This window comes from Dryobates pubescens, chromosome 8, assembly GCF_014839835.1.
Source record: "Dryobates pubescens isolate bDryPub1 chromosome 8, bDryPub1.pri, whole genome shotgun sequence".
NCBI lineage: Eukaryota > Metazoa > Chordata > Aves > Piciformes > Picidae > Dryobates > Dryobates pubescens.
The window spans coordinates 39,385,305-39,401,675 of NC_071619.1; the positions used below are offsets into that span (position 1 = coordinate 39,385,305).

The 16,371-nt window shown below is 48.3% G+C and overlaps 1 protein-coding gene across 2 annotated transcripts; it reads right to left on the bottom strand.

Annotated features, from left to right (window-relative positions):
* Window positions 1-5,827: 5,827 nt before the first annotated feature.
* LOC104303429 (cytochrome c oxidase copper chaperone) lies at window positions 5,828-9,654 on the bottom strand. 2 transcript variants are annotated; one of them, XM_054163547.1, is made up of 4 exons: window positions 9,587-9,654; window positions 9,338-9,483; window positions 6,438-6,548; window positions 5,828-6,033 (listed from the first exon to the last, which is right to left on the bottom strand). In XM_054163547.1, exons 2-3 carry the CDS (start codon window positions 9,454-9,456, stop codon window positions 6,464-6,466), a joined length of 204 nt encoding a protein of 67 aa, XP_054019522.1. In that variant the 5' UTR covers window positions 9,457-9,483; window positions 9,587-9,654; the 3' UTR covers window positions 5,828-6,033; window positions 6,438-6,463. The 2 variants fall into 2 exon arrangements, with proteins under 2 accessions (XP_054019522.1, XP_054019521.1); XM_054163546.1 differs by having other exon boundaries at window positions 9,338-9,486.
* Between the last annotated feature and the right edge of the window lie 6,717 nt (window positions 9,655-16,371).

The following is a 16,371-nucleotide window of genomic DNA, read 5'->3' on the forward strand; positions in this document are numbered from 1 at the left end:
TAGAGGAAATGAGCTGTTGGGATTCAGCTGCATCTATCATGAAGAGGAGACTCTGCTGCCTAAAATTTCAGGAGCATAACACTCGAGAGCATTTGCACAGAATCAGAGAGTCATTCAGGTTGGAAAAGCCCTTCATCAGTCCAATCATTAACCCTACTCTGATAGCTCCACCACTAAACCATTTATGCAGGGAAACACTCACTCAGGGAGGATTCTTCCACCCAACAGGCAACAGACTCACTTGGGATGTATCCCTGGGAAACATCACAGTATCACCAAGGCTGGAAGAGACCTCAAAGATCATCGAGTCCAACCTGTCACCACAGACCTCGTGACTAGACCATGGCACCAAGTGCCACGTCCAATCCCCTCTTGAACACCTCCAGGGATGGTGACTCCACCACCTCCCTGGGCAGCACATTCCAATGGGCAATCACTCTCTCTATGAAGAATTTCTTCCTAACATCCAGCCTAAACCTCCTTGGCACAGCTTGAGACTGTATCCTCTTGTTCTCATGCTGGTTGCCTGGGAGAAGAGACCAACCCCCACCTGGCTACAACCTCCCTTCAGGTAGTTGTAGACAGCAAGAAGGTCTCCCCTGAGCCTCCTCTTCTCCAGGCTAAGCAACCCCAGCTCCCTCAGCCTCTCCTCACAGGGCTGTGCTCCAAACCCCTCCCCAGCTTTGTTGCCCTTCTCTGCACACGTTCAAGAGTCTCAATGTCCTTCTTAAACTGAGGGGCCCAGAACTGGACACAGGACTCAAGGTGTGTCCTAAGCAATGCAGAGTACAGGGGCACAATGACTTCCCTGCTCCTGCTGGCCACACTATTCTTGAGGCAGGCCAGGATGCCATTGACCTTCTTGGCCACCTGGGCACACTGCTGGCTCATCCAGAACAAGAGGACACAGTCTCAAGCTGCACCAGGGGAGGTTTAGGCTGGATGTTAGGAAGAAGTTCTTCACAGAGAGAGTGATTGGCCATTGGAATGTGCTGCCCAGGGAGGTGGTGGAGTCACCATCACTGGAAGCGTTTAGGAAGAGACTGGATGGGGTGCTTGGTGCCATGGTTTAGTTGATTAGATGGTGTTGGGTGATAGGTTGGACTCGATCTTGAAGGTCTCTTCCAACCTGGTTTACTCTATTATATTCTATTGTAATTCTTTATTGCTAAATTAAGGGGGTCCCAAATAGCTATAAGATCAAAGCAAACACTTTCCACTTGGGTAACCCAGGACACAGGCACAAGGCGGGGGGGGGGGTGTGACAGGGGGCAGACACAGGCACAAGTGGGAGGCCACCAAGTTCAGGTCCTCCTCGGTTAGCTAGGGGAAGGATGCATCAATGCAGTTTCCCCCCTGCTTCATTAGGTGGCTTGCAGTTCTGCAGGCTGGACCTGCCCCTCTGCAAGGCAGCAGTTACATTTCAGGCACTGACACAACCCTCAGGGTCAGTCAACAGTATGAGGTCAGCCTCCATGGGTCAGTGGAGTAGAGATAGAGTTTCAAGGGTGGTCGTGTTTCAGGCCAAGCTTGCAGCTGCCCTGCCTAACATACCATTCCCAATGGCACCATTCACTTAAAGGCACACTAATGGGCTCTTCTGACAGTGCTCTGGAACACCCCTGTCTACTGGGCAAGGCTGAAGCAATGTTTTATGGCAACCTTGAAGAATTCGTCATGGTCTTGGACACTACAACCTACCTCTACAACCATTAGTCCACACGCAACACGGAGTGGTATGACTCCTGAAAGCAGCACAAGCCCTGTGAGGAGAGGCTGAGGGAGCTGGGGTTGCTTAGCCTGGAGAAGAGGAGGCTCAGGGGTGACCTTCTTGCTGTCTACAACTACCTTGAGGGAGGTTGTAGCCAGGTGGGGGTTGGTGTCTTCTCCCAGGCAACCAGCACCAGAACAAGAGGATACAGTCTCAAGCTACGTCAGGGGAGGTTTAGGCTGGAGGTTAGGAGGAAGTTTTACACAGAGAGAGTGACTGCCCATTGGAATGTGCTGCCTGAGGAGGTGGTGGGGTCGCCATCGCTGGAGGTGTTCAGGATGAGGCTTGACAGGATGCTTGGTTGCATGGTTTAGTTGATTAGGTGGTGTTGGATGATAGGTTGGACTTGATGATCTTGAAGGTCTCTTCCAACCTGGTCTATTCTATTCTATGGAACCTTGTCCCCAGTCATCCCCCACTTAAGTGAAGAAATAGATCATAGAATCACAGAATCACCAAGGTTGGAAGAGACCCCAAAGACCATCAAGCCCAACCCGTCACCACAGACCTCATGACTAAACCATGGCACCAAGTGCCACATCCAATCCCTTCTTGAACACCTCCAGGGATGGTGACTCCACCACCTCCCTGGGCAGCACATTCCAATGGCCAACAACTCTCTCTGGGAAGAACTTCCTCCTCACCTCCAGCCTAAACTTCCCCTGGCACAGCTTGAGACTGTGTCCTCTTGTTCTGGTGCTGGTTGCCTGGGAGAAGAGACCAACCCCCACCTGGCCACAACCTCCCTTCAGGTAGTTGTAGAGAGCAATAAGGTCTCCCCTGAACCTCCTCTTCTCTAGGCTAAGCAACCCCAGCTCCCTCAGCCTCTCCTCACAGGGCTGTGCTCCAAACCCCACCCCAGCCTGGTTGCCCTTCTCTGGACATGTTCAAAGTCTCAATGTCCTTCCTACCAATTGAAGAACAAGGCTCAGCTGGAAGATGTATGGGGAAATGGAGAGTTTCATTTCTCTTGACCTCCTCTGCAAAGAGGGAAGGATGATCTTACAGCCACAGCTCTACAATAGAAATCTTGGGAGCCAAGTCCTAGTTTTCATACCATTGCCATGTGCTTGCTAGATAAACCCCAACAACAATTTGTCTACCTTTAGGCCTCTGCAAAAAAAACACAAACCTAATCAATATTCTAAGAGGCATTCTTTCCAAGACAGGCTGATAGTTGACACAATGGTGAGGTAGAATATCAAGACAGGAAACACCATAGTATCAGTCAGGGTTGGAAGGGACCACAGGGATCATCCAGTTCCAACCCCCCTGCCATGGGCAGGGACACCCCACACTACATCAGGCTGGCCACAGCCTCAGCCAGCCTGCTCTTAAACACCTCCAGGGACAGGGCCTCAACCACCTCCCTGGACAACCCATTCCAGGGCTTCACCACTCTCATGGTGAAGAATTTCCTCCTCACTTGCAGGAAAGACACTTTAGATAAGATCTGTGAGAGGAAGCTGAACTGCTATGAATAGCAATGCAGAATTGGGTTAGAGGAAGCATTCAGAGAGGCAGCATTGCCATTTCTCCCAGTTTTCCTTACTGCCAAAACCCCCCTGTGGCATCTTTAAAGAAAGTGACCAAAACCAGGTTGTGATGTCACTCCTCAGATAAATTCCTGAGCTTAAAAAAAACATACTCTGGAACACAATGGCTGGCTAGACAAAGAAGGTGGTTCCTTTGGCACCTTCCAGAACACCCTGCTGTAGTAACCCCAGCGTCATGTGCTGAGGTCCTGCGCTGCCAGGGCCAGCAGAGTGGGAGGAGACAGCCTGGTGTGACTTCCCCACAGAAGGCTGGCTGGGAGCTTTAAAGGCACAGCAGAAACAGCACAGACATCAGAAACTCCACAATTTTTCTGCTGGGGCTGAGCATAGCATTGCAGAGAGAACGACAGAGCCTTTTAAAAGGTAGGTCTGTGAGAACAAACTAGAGATTAATTTAGGTGTTTTCAGGCACAGCCTTTTTAAAAGGAAGATTTGCAAAGTGGGGAATGGCATGGCATGGCATGGAATAAACCAGACCAGGTTGGAAAAGACTTTCAAGATCATCAAGTCCAACCTATCACCCAACACCATCTAATCAACTAAACCATGGCACCAAGCACCCCATCCAGTCTCTTCCTAAGCACCTCCAGTGATGGTGACTCTACCACCTCCCTGGGCAGCACATTCCACTGAGGCTCAAATCTTCCTTTCCCCCTCGAGAGTACCATCACCATGCAGACCATCTTGACAGCACTTTCAGTTTTCCACCCATTAGGAGTTAAAAAAGCTCTTAATTTGATGTGCATCACCTTGAATTAGAAGACCTGTCTTTCCTCCAGGGACGCTAGGGTTCATCGGAGAAGAGTGTTCAAAAGCTGATACAGATTCAGGGGAGAAGTTGCACAAACATTAAAAGGAGATACCAAGGCCCAAGCCATTTTGGAATCAAGAGAGCAAGCACATTGAAAACACCTGAGCAGCACTAAGACTCTTTGCTGGAAGAAGGCACATTGGCATTACAACAGAATTAGTCTGTGAAGAAGCAAACCAGGGATGCTAAGCCTTCCAGCACTGTGGGTGAACTCCCCCGAGTTCCCCAGTCACAGCATTCAATATTTAGCCCCATGCAATGATGCAACTGAGCTGCAGCTTGCATGTTTGGCAAATAAATCCTCTGCCCTTGAGAGTGCTGAGACTCTCAGCCCCAAACCCCCCAGCAGCTGAACAACTGGCTGGTTTGCCCATCTTCAGGAAGTTCACAGCTCCACTACTGATCCCACAAGCTGAAAACTAGTTGAATCACCTGTGTTGAGGATGCTGACACTTCAGTGGCTTAAAGTCAGAGAGCATAATCAGACATCTCCATTTTGATCTCTCATACAGTCCATGTCTGGCATTAGTCTATTAAGTTGTTACTTACATGTTAATGAACCCTGGAGCTCCAAAATATCCTCCTGGTGCTTCAACTCACATTCCATTTACAACTCTTGGGCAAGACCTAAAGCCTGCTGCAGGCCAGCTCAGGTTTTTTTCCTGTTGTTGCTTTAAGTATAGACATGTCCAGCATCCCTTTCTGTATCTGCAGCACCTCACTCATCAGGTTCCTTCCAAAACCCTTCTAAAGTATCTACCATGCTTTTACCTTCATGCAGTCCTAGATGTCACATTCCTTAAGTTTGTAGAATTTGTGTAAAACTGTATGGGAAGCCAGGTTTTTCTTTTCTTGGCCTGATTTAATCATAGAATTATAGAATCAATAAGGTTGGAAAAGACCTCAAAGATCATTGAGTCCAACCTATCACCCAGCACCTCTTGACTACTGAACCATGGCTCCAAGTGCCACATCCAATCCCCTCTTGAACACCTCCAGGGATGGTGACTCCACCACCTCCCTGGGCAGCACATTCCAATGGCTAACAACTCTCTCTGGGAAGAATTTCTCCTCACCTCCAGCCTAAACTTCCCCTGGCACAGCTTGAGACTGTGTCCTCTTGTTATGGTGCTGGTTGCCTGGGAGAAGAGACCAACCCCCTCCTGGCTACAACCTCCCTTCAGGTAGTTGTAGTCAGCAAGAAGGTCTCCCCTGAGCCTCCTCTTCTCCAGGCTAAACAACCCCAGCTCCCTCAGCCTCTCCTCACAGGGCTGTGCTCAAGGCCTCTCCCCAGCCTCATTGCCCTTCTCTAGACACATTCAAGAGTCTCAATGTCCTTCTTAAACTGAGGGGCCCAGAACTGGACACAGGACTCAAGGTGTGGCCTAACCAGTGCTGAGCACAGGCTGTGCTTTACCCTTTTTACAAACACACCTCTATCATCACAGACAGCACTACAAGCTTCCAGCAGGACTGCAGCACAATGCTGTGTCAACAGCACAATGTCTCAGTTTGCATCAGCAGGAAAACCCACCAAAGGTCCATCTGTTCAACCACAACACCAGAGCACCCAGTGTTCTCCTGGCCATGAGCAAGCATGCTGTTCTCATTCTCCCCATTCCTACAGCACACTGTTTCCAATGACAATGGCACTGTCATTTCTTTACTCCAAAAGCAGCAGGAACTCTGGTCATTTTCAGACTTTTATTAAGAGGGGTGGAAAAAAATAGTTTCTATAGCAGCAGTCAAGAATTGACAGTGGAAAAGCCACAGATATGATGCACAGTTGATCACTAAAGGCTCTATTATAAATAGATTCTTTCCTTATATTTGAAGCAATCAGCAGAAATAATTTATTGTCCAGCTTTCCAAAACAGTCACACCACAGACATGACCTAGGAGAGAGAGAAAAGACAGCTTCACAAAATATACATTCCCACTGGATACTGAGGGATGGTTCAAGAATCAACAAAACCAACTCCCAGCAACAGTCCCACAGAAACCACCCCCACACTGCTCCAGTATTAGAAATCAAAGCTCCAGTTCAGGTCTACTAGAATACAAGGGGCAGAACCATATTCTGCTGCTGAAGGGCTCCTCACACAGACTGTTACACTGACAGAAGGCTTCACCACCCCAAAAAGGGCAGCAGTACTTCCAGTGTCAATGACAACTACTTTGTCTTCCCTCCCATAAGGAAGATACCTTTGCCACCACAAACAGTACTCTGGGCCTTCCAGTGGCACCAGTCATGATGCCAGGGCAGTTTAGAGGCAGAGATCCTGAGGGCTATACTCACCACATTCACAGTCCTGCTCATCTCACTCATATCTTGAAGCCCAGAGCTCTCATGCACTCTTTGTGAGCTTCAATCAGGTGCCCACAATTTTCTTCTCCCTTCTCAATGATGCTGCAAAACAAAAATATTCCTGAGGTTCAACAACAGAAGTGTGCTTAATACCAGCCAGAGCCACAAGATTGACAAGCTGCTGGGGACAATCAAAAATCTCTATGAGGCTCTAGAGATTTTTTTTTGCCTATCCAGTTTAGGGCAGCACTTTTTGTTTTTGTTTCAGAGAGTATACTACTGTCTCAAAAAGGTGCCCAAGTCTAGAGCTGTGCACTTAAAACACTAATAAAAGGCTTAACCAATTTCCTATTAACAGCCTGGTGTCTATTCTGGGCAAGTCTGGACAGGGATTTGTTACACAACACAAGGCTGTGGCATCACTCCATCTGGTATGCTGATTATGCTCAGCAACCAGTTTTGAAATCATTCAGCAGGGATGGAAACAAATTTCTCCAGTAAGAGAGCAATGCTGTGTAGATTGACCAGTAAACAATGTATTACTCCAGCTTCAGGTGGTATTTAGGGAGCCTAACATATGGCAGCTTTTGATGTTACTCATTCATCTGTCTAAAACATAACCAAACACATCACATATGGCAAAACTGGTTCAGACTTGCCCTTGGACCGACTGGCAGAGAGCTTCCTGTCCCCAGAAGTGGGGATTCCACTGCTCTGCTCTCCAGAGCACAGGTGACAGGCCTGACCCCCATCTGCTGTGTTATGCTATTCTTGCTGCCAAAGGAGAAAACTACCAAATTGTGAAAAACTTTCTTAACCACTTAAGTTTTACTACAGTAAGTATGGACAGGTTTGCTGGCCACCCAGGGCAACTCCATCTGACCCAGGACTTGCATTCTACCAGCCCTTTCTGGACTCACTTTACCACATAACTGAACATGCACCCCTAACTTTATACAAGAGAGACTGTCACCTACTGAATTACATCCATACCACCTGTCAGGTAAAAAACAAAAGACCATATGGTTGCTAGGTAAGTTTTTAAGCTTGGAATCATAGAATCAATAAGGGTGGAAAAGACCTCAGAGATCATCAAGTCCAACCTGTCACCCAACACCACCTCATGACTACTAAACCATGGCACTAAGTGCCACGTCCAATCCCCTCTTGAACACCTCCAGGGAAGGTGACTCCACCACCTCCCTGGACAGCACATTCCAATGGCCTATTACTCTTTCTGGGAAGAACTTCTTCCTAATATCCAGCCTAAACCTTCCCTGGTGCAGCTTGAGACTGTATCCTCTTGTTCTCATGCTGGCTGCCTGGGAGAAGAGACCAGCCCCCTCTTGGCTACAACCTCCCTTCAGGTAGTTGTAGACAGCAATGAGGTCTCCCCTGAGCCTCCTCTTCTTCAGGCTAAGCAACCCCAGCTCCCTCAGCCTCTCCTCACAGGGCTGTGCTCCAAACCCCTCCCCAGCCTCGTTGCCCTTCTCTGGACATGTTCAAGAGTCTCAATGTCCTTCTTAAATTGAGGGGCCCAGAACTGGACACAGGACTCAAGTACTCAAAAGATTTAGTGTCATAGTCAAAGGTACTCTGTTTTGGAGGTGTATTGCATGGTATTTGATATGTCCTCTGATGGTGACTAAAACTGTAATTACAAATGCAGCAATATGCATCACTGTAGAACTTTGCATCTCTGTGAGAAACCTTAAAAACCCCACTGCTACTTAAAAGAGAACAGCATATATATTCAATTAAACAATAAAAATGTGACTGCCTCCTGGTACTCAAGAGTCATAGAATCATTTGGGTTGGAAAAGACCTTTAAGATCATGGAGTCCAGCCATTACCTACCTCTACCAAGGCTGGTGCTAAACTACATCCCTCAGCACCACTTCTCTGCATCTTTGAAACACCTCCAGGGATTCAACCACCTCCCTGGGGAGCACATTTCCATCTTTGAGAACCCTTGCAGTGAAGAATTTCCTTCTAATATCCAACTTAAACCTTCCCTGGGGCAACCTAAGGCCATTTCCTCTCATCCTATCCCTTGCTACTCTAGGCAGAAGAGACCAACACCTACCTCACTACAACCTTCTTTCAGGTGGCTGTAGAGGGCAAGGTGGTCTCCCCTCAGCCTCCTTTTCTCCAAATTATGCAACCCCAAGTCCTTCTCCAGCCAGCTTCATTGCCCTTCTCTGGACCTGCTCCAGCACCTTAATGTCCTTCCTGCAGTGAGGGCCCCAAACTGAACCCAGGACTTAAACTGTGGCCTCACCAGTGCAGAGTACAGGGGGGCAATCACTTCCCTGGTCCTGCTGGCCTCACTGTTCCTGACAATGGCCACGATGCTCTTGGCAGTTTTGGCCACTTGAGCACATAGAATCAGTAAGGTTGGAAAAGACCTCAGAGATAAGTCCAACCTGTCACTCAACACCTCATGAGTAACTGAACCACGGCACCAAGTGTTGGCTCATACCTGTTTCAGTGAGTCAATAGTAGTGATGACTCGTTAGTAGCATTAAAATCTCATCTCTGAAACCGCCTTTAAACAAGGGCTACAAGATATTAACCTCTTCATTTCTCATTTATCCTTTTAAGATGTTTTCTCCTCCTCCTCGACGCTCTCCCTCCGACACTGCCCCCGCTCCCCTTTCCCGCTCTCTTTGGACGCCCCGGCACCCCCAGCCAGGGTGGGCAAGGCTAAATCACCCTGGCACGCTGGCAAAGGCAGAAACTCCTTAACGGACACAAGCCGCGAGGCGAGGGAAGAAACCCTCCCCGCGCCGGGCCAGGCTGTACAGGCAGGCGCGCCGGGGACGGTTCAAGCGCCCTGCGGCTGTGCGCGGCGGAGCCGGGCCCGCGGGAGCCCGGCCCGGGTCGCTCACCATGCGTCCCGCGCTTTCTTGGTCTCGGGGCAGGCGCAGCAGGGCTTCAGCGGCTTCTTCTCTTCCCGCGCCTCCCCCGCGACCTTGCTGTCGCAGCTGGCGGCGGCCACCGTCGACATGGCGAGCGGCTTCCCGGCGGCCACAGCCTGCTAAGGAAGAAAAAGAATGGCCGGGAGAGGCTGTGGACAGGCCCCCGGCCGATACCAGCCGCGCGGCGTGAGGCACCGCTGCGCTCCTTCGGCTCGCTACCTGAGGCCTAGAGGGCTCCGCTGGGTCCCGCTGCTTCCCACTAACCCTCTTCTCTGCGCCCCGCCCGGGTCACCCCCGCTCCCGCGGTGTGCTGGGAGCTGCAGTTTGTTAGTCCTCTTCCGCCGCCGCTCTTCGCTGCCCTCAGCCGGCGGCCTGGGCTGTGAGCTCGCAACACATGTAGCGTTAACATCACAAACCCAGCCCCGCTCCGTAACGACCGAACGCCGTGTCGAGAGAAACACCCCCCGGGAAGGCACGCTGCCGCAGGAGAGAGAGAGAAGAGGCAAACAAAACGCAACTAAACAAAACACACTGCTGCAGGAGCAAGAGAGAAGAGGGTAACAAACCAAAACACAACTAAACACACTGCCGCAGGAGCAAGAGAGAAGAGGGTAACAAACCAAAACACAACTAAACACACTGCCGCAGGAGCAAGAGAGAAGAGGGAAACAAACCAAAACACAACTAAACAAAACACACTGCCGCAGGAGCAAGAGAGAAGAGGGTAACAAACCAAAACACAACTAAACAAAACACACTGCCGCAGGAGAGAGAGAAGAGGGTAACAAACCAAAACACAACTAAACAAAACACACTGCCGCAGGAGCAAGAGAGAAGAGGGTAACAAACCAAAACACAACTAAACACACTGCCGCAGGAGCAAGAGAGAGGAGGGTAACAAACCAAAACACAACTAAACACACTGCCGCAGGAGCAAGAGAGAAGAGGGAAACAAACCAAAACAAAAAAGGAAGATGGAAGCGGGCAGGAGGCTGAAAAATAAAAGTCATCGGCTGATAAAACCTGCACCCGCTGCAGCTTTTGCAAGCGGGCACCGACAGGATTTCACAGAGTGGAGGAGGGGTGGTGGTGGTTGGAAAGGACCTCTAAAGACCATCAAGTCCAACTGCCCTGCTAAAGCAGGTTCAGCTCAGGCAGGCTGCCCAGGAACATGTCCAGGCAAGTTCTGAAAGTTTTCAGAGGAGTCTCCACAACCTCTCTGGGCAGCCTAGTCCAGTTCTCTGCCACCCTCAACAGAAATAAGTTTCTCCTTAAATTGAAGTGAAACTTCCTGTGTTCTAGTTTGTACTCATTGCTCTTTGTCCCGTCGCTGGGCTCCACTGCAGAGCCCAGCCTCACCCTCTTGTCCTCCACCCTTTAGGTATTTATATGCATTGATAAGATCTCCTCCCAGTCTTTTCAGGCTAAAGAGCCGCAGGTCATTTAGCCTCTTAAGAGGGATGCTCCAGTCCTCTCATCACCTTTATGGCCCTTCATTTTTGGTTCTGCCAGAGCCAGCTACCTAAAGCTCTTTGATCCTGCTCAAGCATTGGGGAAAACAAGGGCTCCCAAAAGCAGGGTTGTTTGCCCAGTTTGCCAATATGTACACAACTCTGTGAGGAGTGTGTGTATACACACACACTACATACACACCTCTGTGAGAATTGTGCATATAGGTGCAAGGCAGGAAATATCAAGAAACCCCTTTGGTTTCAGGAGCCCAGGGCAAGACAGAATTATTTCCTCACTTTCAGTAGTTAGTCTTCTAACAAGCCAGGCCAGAAGTGAGAACATTCTCTGTTGAGGGATTTTGCTCTTCTGTTTCTCTGCATCATGGAGGCGAATGCCAAAACCACCGACTCCTGCTCCTTGAATGAATAAATGATAGGAAAGGGTTTGTTTATGTCTCATTCTTGCAAAGCAAGGTGAGAAGTAGAACCTAGCCCTTTTCCAAAAAAAGTCCAAAGCAAAATTTTCATTGCATGGGTAGATGAGGCTCTTCTGTTTTCATAATGGAGGCATCTCTGTGGCACCTCCTCTTCCTGCTGACAGTGACAGGAGAATTACATTAAAGCTATGCATCAGGATGAACAGATTTATCTACCAGCCAAAGAGGAATAGGTAAGGGCAGGCTAATGAGCTGAAACTGCTGGAAAATTGTCAGAGCCAGTGTCCAGGAAAGGCAATTCCATGAAAATCTCAGGGTCTAGAATAGAATAGAATAGAACCAGGTTGGAAGAGACCCTCAAGATCATCGTGTCCAGCCTATCAAGCAATCCAACCCACCTAATCAACTAAACCATGGCACCAAGCACCCCATCAAGTATCCTCCTGAACACCTCCAAGGACAGTGACTCCACCACCTCCCCGGGCAGCCCATTCCAATGGGCAATCACTCTCTCTGTATAGAACCTCTTCCTAACATCCAGCCTAAACCTCCCCTGGTGCAGCCTGAGACTGTGTCCTCTTGTTCTGGTGCTGGCTGCCTGGGAGAAGAGACCAACCTCTGCCTGTCTACAACCTCCCTTCAGGTAGCTGTAGAGAGCCAGAAGGTCACCCCTGAGTCTCCTCTTCTCCAGGCTAAGCAGCCCCAGCTCCCTCAGAGATAATGAAAAAAAGACCCTCCCTCAATGTACCATACTACTTGGCAGCCTGATGCCACATGTGAGAGTACCAGGACTACAGATAGTACTGGACATTTATAGCTCTGCTGTTAGAGCACTTAAGGGTAAAATAGGGGGAGGCTGCCCAGGCTGCCTGAAAGTTCCAAACTATTTTCCCTGTACAGCCCTTTGTCAGAATTAAAGAACGTACAGAAGTAACTCATGATGTGTAGACATCACAGCAGCACTGCACTCATTGCCTTTGGCTTCTTGATTCACCAGTTTCAGCCCACTAAAAGAATGGTTGTCCAAAAAAGGAGAAGTACTTGCCACACTCAAATGAGCAAACTTTCCAAGGAACCTCAAGAATACTTTTATATTCAGTGTCACAGTTAGGTAGGGCAAGTCCCTATCAACACCAGTTGAAAGTAGCAGTCTGGGCTAGCCCAGGATTTTCCATAGCTCTCACACTTCTGACACACACAAGTAAATTTAGCTGTGGAGAATCTGTGTAGTGAAACAGAGCTGAAGATATTTTGATGTTTTTCATGCAGTGCCTATTTGGGGAACCACTAACCCTTCAGCATCCTGAAAAAAAGAAACCTCTGAGGAGGATGACTTGTCAGAGCCCTGTTACCTATTACATTAATTGCCCAAGTACAGGATAAAAGTTCATCTTTTTTATCAGAGTTGCAGACCTTCAGCTACTAAAGATCTGGGAGAGAATGAATGCCAGGACAGAAGGACCTTTGCTCTTGTCTAGTACAATGGGAGAGACTCTAAGGTGATTAAATACATCCCCTCTAATCTTCAAACTCTGTCTTTAGGTGAAGGCAGGTGGTTCACTGGGCTAAAAAATCCCCTCAAGAAATGATGGGCCAGTCCCTTCCCATGCTGAAGAGGGAAATCCCCATGTTTCAGGACTACAGCATGAGTTAGACATGCAGGGATGCTGTACCACAAGCACTGAACCAGCCCCTCTTGAGAGGGCACCATGAAAGGCTGAATGAATAGAGTCTCCTTACATACAGGCAAGCGAGCCTTTAATGAAACAAGAGTCAAAATTACTTTTAAGGCCTTTCAGTGCCTTTGAATGCCCTACAAGCTGGTACTGCAACAGATTCTCTCTTGCTAGAAATTTGGCCAAATCTTCAGAGCATCAGAGGCTGGAGGAAGGCACTTTGCAAGATTGCAGCCACCTTCCCCATTAGAACCACAACTTCTGTCTCTGATGCTGCAGGACTAGGCCCACAGCATCCCGGAACGTCTCGAGTTTCATGCTGGAATGAAGACTCTGTGGCCTCCACACTGAAGAAGACAGTAACTCTCCTGCAAAGACAGGTAGAGCAGAAATTCATCTTGATCAAAATCTGCAGCAAAACTGGTTTCAAGAATTACCCAAACTACTTGCTTCTGCACATCTCTCCCAGTTTGTGCTAATATTATGACTGCCATCACTTTCATGCCAGCCCTCTTCTTTTCACTGCTCTCTGAAAACATATCCAAACACCTAAGTAAAGATTATGAATTTGCCATGCATACAACACTGTGAAAGCCAGAGCAGCAAGAGATGGAAGAAGAAACATGGCAAAAGAAAGAAAGTGGCATTTTGTACCCTGCTATAGAATCACCTTTCTGTTCCACATGCATGGGAGGCAAGAAGGACTGGGCCCCCCAGGCATGTGGCAGCTCTACCACAATGCAGATGTGCATCATCTAATGTTGGATGTGCATTTCAGTCCTGGTCAGGCTTACTTCTGCTCAGAATCTGTAACTAAATTTTAAAGGCATAGGCTAAACCCACCACAATCATGGTTTATGAAATGTGAAGCTTCTCTATGTAAAATGGTTTAACATTCACAACAAACTGTGGGGCTAACTTGAAGCCTGGAAGGAATCATTCGTATTTACAAATACACAAGTCATTCTGGTTTTGAGAAGTAACTGCTTGCAGCTGCCTACTTCTGTGTGCTCACATCCCAGCCTCTCACTCCTATTAAATACTGCATCAAGACTTAGGCTTGAGCTGTGAGCTGCTTGTGAAGAGCCTGCAACATGACAATTCTGAATCCATTTAGAAGCCCCACAGCTCTTATCTTACTAAGTTAAAACTAATGTAGAACATTCAACTGTTCTTAAGCCACTTCTTTCACATCAGCAGTCAAGCAGAACACCAAATTAATTTACACTTGTTTTCGTCTGCTTTTCTTCTCATTGAGCTAGACAAAGAATTTCTAAGTTTGATCTCAAGGAGACCTTGAGAATCCTTATTCCCACCAAAAATCAATTGGACTTGACTATCAACTACTTAAGGGGCAGATCTTAAGAAGCATTATGCTATCTCTATATGCAGGTGGAGGGATTCTCAAGAGATTGTTGCCATTTTCCTAAATACATTGAGAAACTGGAGTGCAATTATGTTTGGAGCAATGACATGGGAACACAAGTTATCTATGTGGCAAAAAAAAATTCATCTACACTTTCAGCTCCTGACTATTTTGCCCTGGTTTTCAATATGCTTTACTACGTGCTGTGCAGGATTGGCTTCAAGTAATGAGTGTCTTGGGTTGGTACTTACTCTGTGTTCACTAAACTAAACATCCTGTCTGAAATGGCACATCACTAACTCCAGTGCCAGTAGATTCTTTCAGGTATGATTCTCCTAGAGGTCTATCCAAAGACTTACTCAAAATCAAAGTGGGGATGTTTCCAGATCACAGAATTACACCAAACCTCAGAATCATAGGTGTTGGAAGAGACCTCTGGAGATCATCTAGTTCAACTCCTCCGCTAAAGCAGGTTCACCTAGAGCATGTTGCACAGGACCACATCCAGGTAGGGTTTGAATAGCTTAGATCAACACACTGAGTTCCCATTTTGCTCTCACATTTGATATGAGAAGCTCAACATGAGCTCTCAATGTGCACTTGCAGCACAGAAAGCCAATCAGATCCTGGGCTGCAGCAAGAGAAGTGTGGCCAGCAGGTCAAGGGAGGTGATTCTCCCCCTCTACTCAGCTCTGCTGAGACCCCACCTGGAGTACTGCCTCCAGTTCTGGAGCCCCTATGACAAGAGGGATCTGGAGGTGCTGGAAGGTGTCCAGAGAAGGGCCACAAGGATGATCAGAGGGCTGGAGCACCTCTCCTGTGAGGACAGACTGAAGGAGTTGGGGCTGTTCATCTGGAGAAGAGAAGGCTCCAAGGTGACCTAATTGTGGCCTTCCAGTATCTGAAGGGGGCTCCAAGAAGGCTGCGGAGGGACTTCTCAGGCTCTCAGGTAGTGCTAGGACTAGGGGGAATGGAATGAAGCTGGAGGTGGGGAGATTCAGGCTGGAGGTGAGGAGGAAGTTCTTCCCCATGAGAGTGGCGAAGCCCTGGAATGGGTTGTCCAGGGAGGTGGTTGAGGCCCTGTCCCTGGAGGTGTTTAAGAGCAGGCTGGCTGAGGCTGTGGCCAGCCTGATGTAGTGTGGGGTGTCCCTGCCCATGGCAGGGGGGTTGGAACTAGCTGATCCTTGTGGTCCCTTCCAACCCTGACTGATACAATGATACTATGTCAAGACAGCAGTGATGTGCTCTAGACCCTGTACTGTGCTCTGTTCAGTTTCCACCATTCGAGACTGGGGATGGACGTGAGAAGGGCTATGTAGGTGCATGCAGAGACAGAGGGGAAACACAGGGGAATTTTCATGACTGAAGAGAACACAGACCTTTGTTGTCTTACACAAGGGAAGTGATACCCCTGCATCCTTCCCCAGTCCTTTGGAGGGCTCTGCACAGCCTCTCTCTGATTCTAGCTTTTTTATTTCCACAGCCTGAGTGTCCTGTCACTGCTGCCTCACTCTTATTTCTGGTAGACCTACCCTGTACCCCTGAAAGTGTGCTAGCCCTCAGCTAACCTCTGTCCAGTGGATTGCAATTAAAGCATGAGAAGTACCTTTTTTTGAGGTTTAATTGACGAGATAGCACTTCTCTCCTCCCTTCAGCTCAACAGGCAGCTACCAGCAAATACATTTATTTACTTTTCAGACAAAGGCTCAGGAGCCAAACCCTCAGGAAGAACAGATATGGAATCCAAGCATAACCCAGCTCTAAGCACATTTCTCATCCAGGTCTCTGGAAACAAGAAGTAGCTGGATTGCTTTGACAGTACAAACTCATTCCAACTTCTAAACCAGAAATATGGGATGAAGTCCTGTCTGGTTTAAGTCAATGTAACATTCTCCTTCCATCAAATTGTTCTCCTGGTTGTTCTCTTAGGATGTAGCATCTCCTCTGCTGATTCAGCTACTCATTGAGGCAGCAGGGAACAGGGGGAACATAAGGTGTAATTTTGAAAAGAAAAGGCACTTGAAGGATGCCAATGAACATGTTGGCATTTTAGGCTACCCTCATCTGCAGACTT

What these genes read in the sequence shown, in the direction of transcription:
- LOC104303429 (XM_054163547.1), bottom strand. Translation starts at nt 9,456, where the DNA reads ATGTCGACGGTGGCCGCCGCCAGCTGCGACAGCAAGGTCGCGGGGGAG. An exon ending in AAGAAAGCGCGGGACGCATG is followed by an intron (nt 6,549 to 9,337) that starts GTGAGCGACCCG and finishes TTTGTTTTGCAG; the next exon opens with CATCATTGAGAAGGGAGAAG.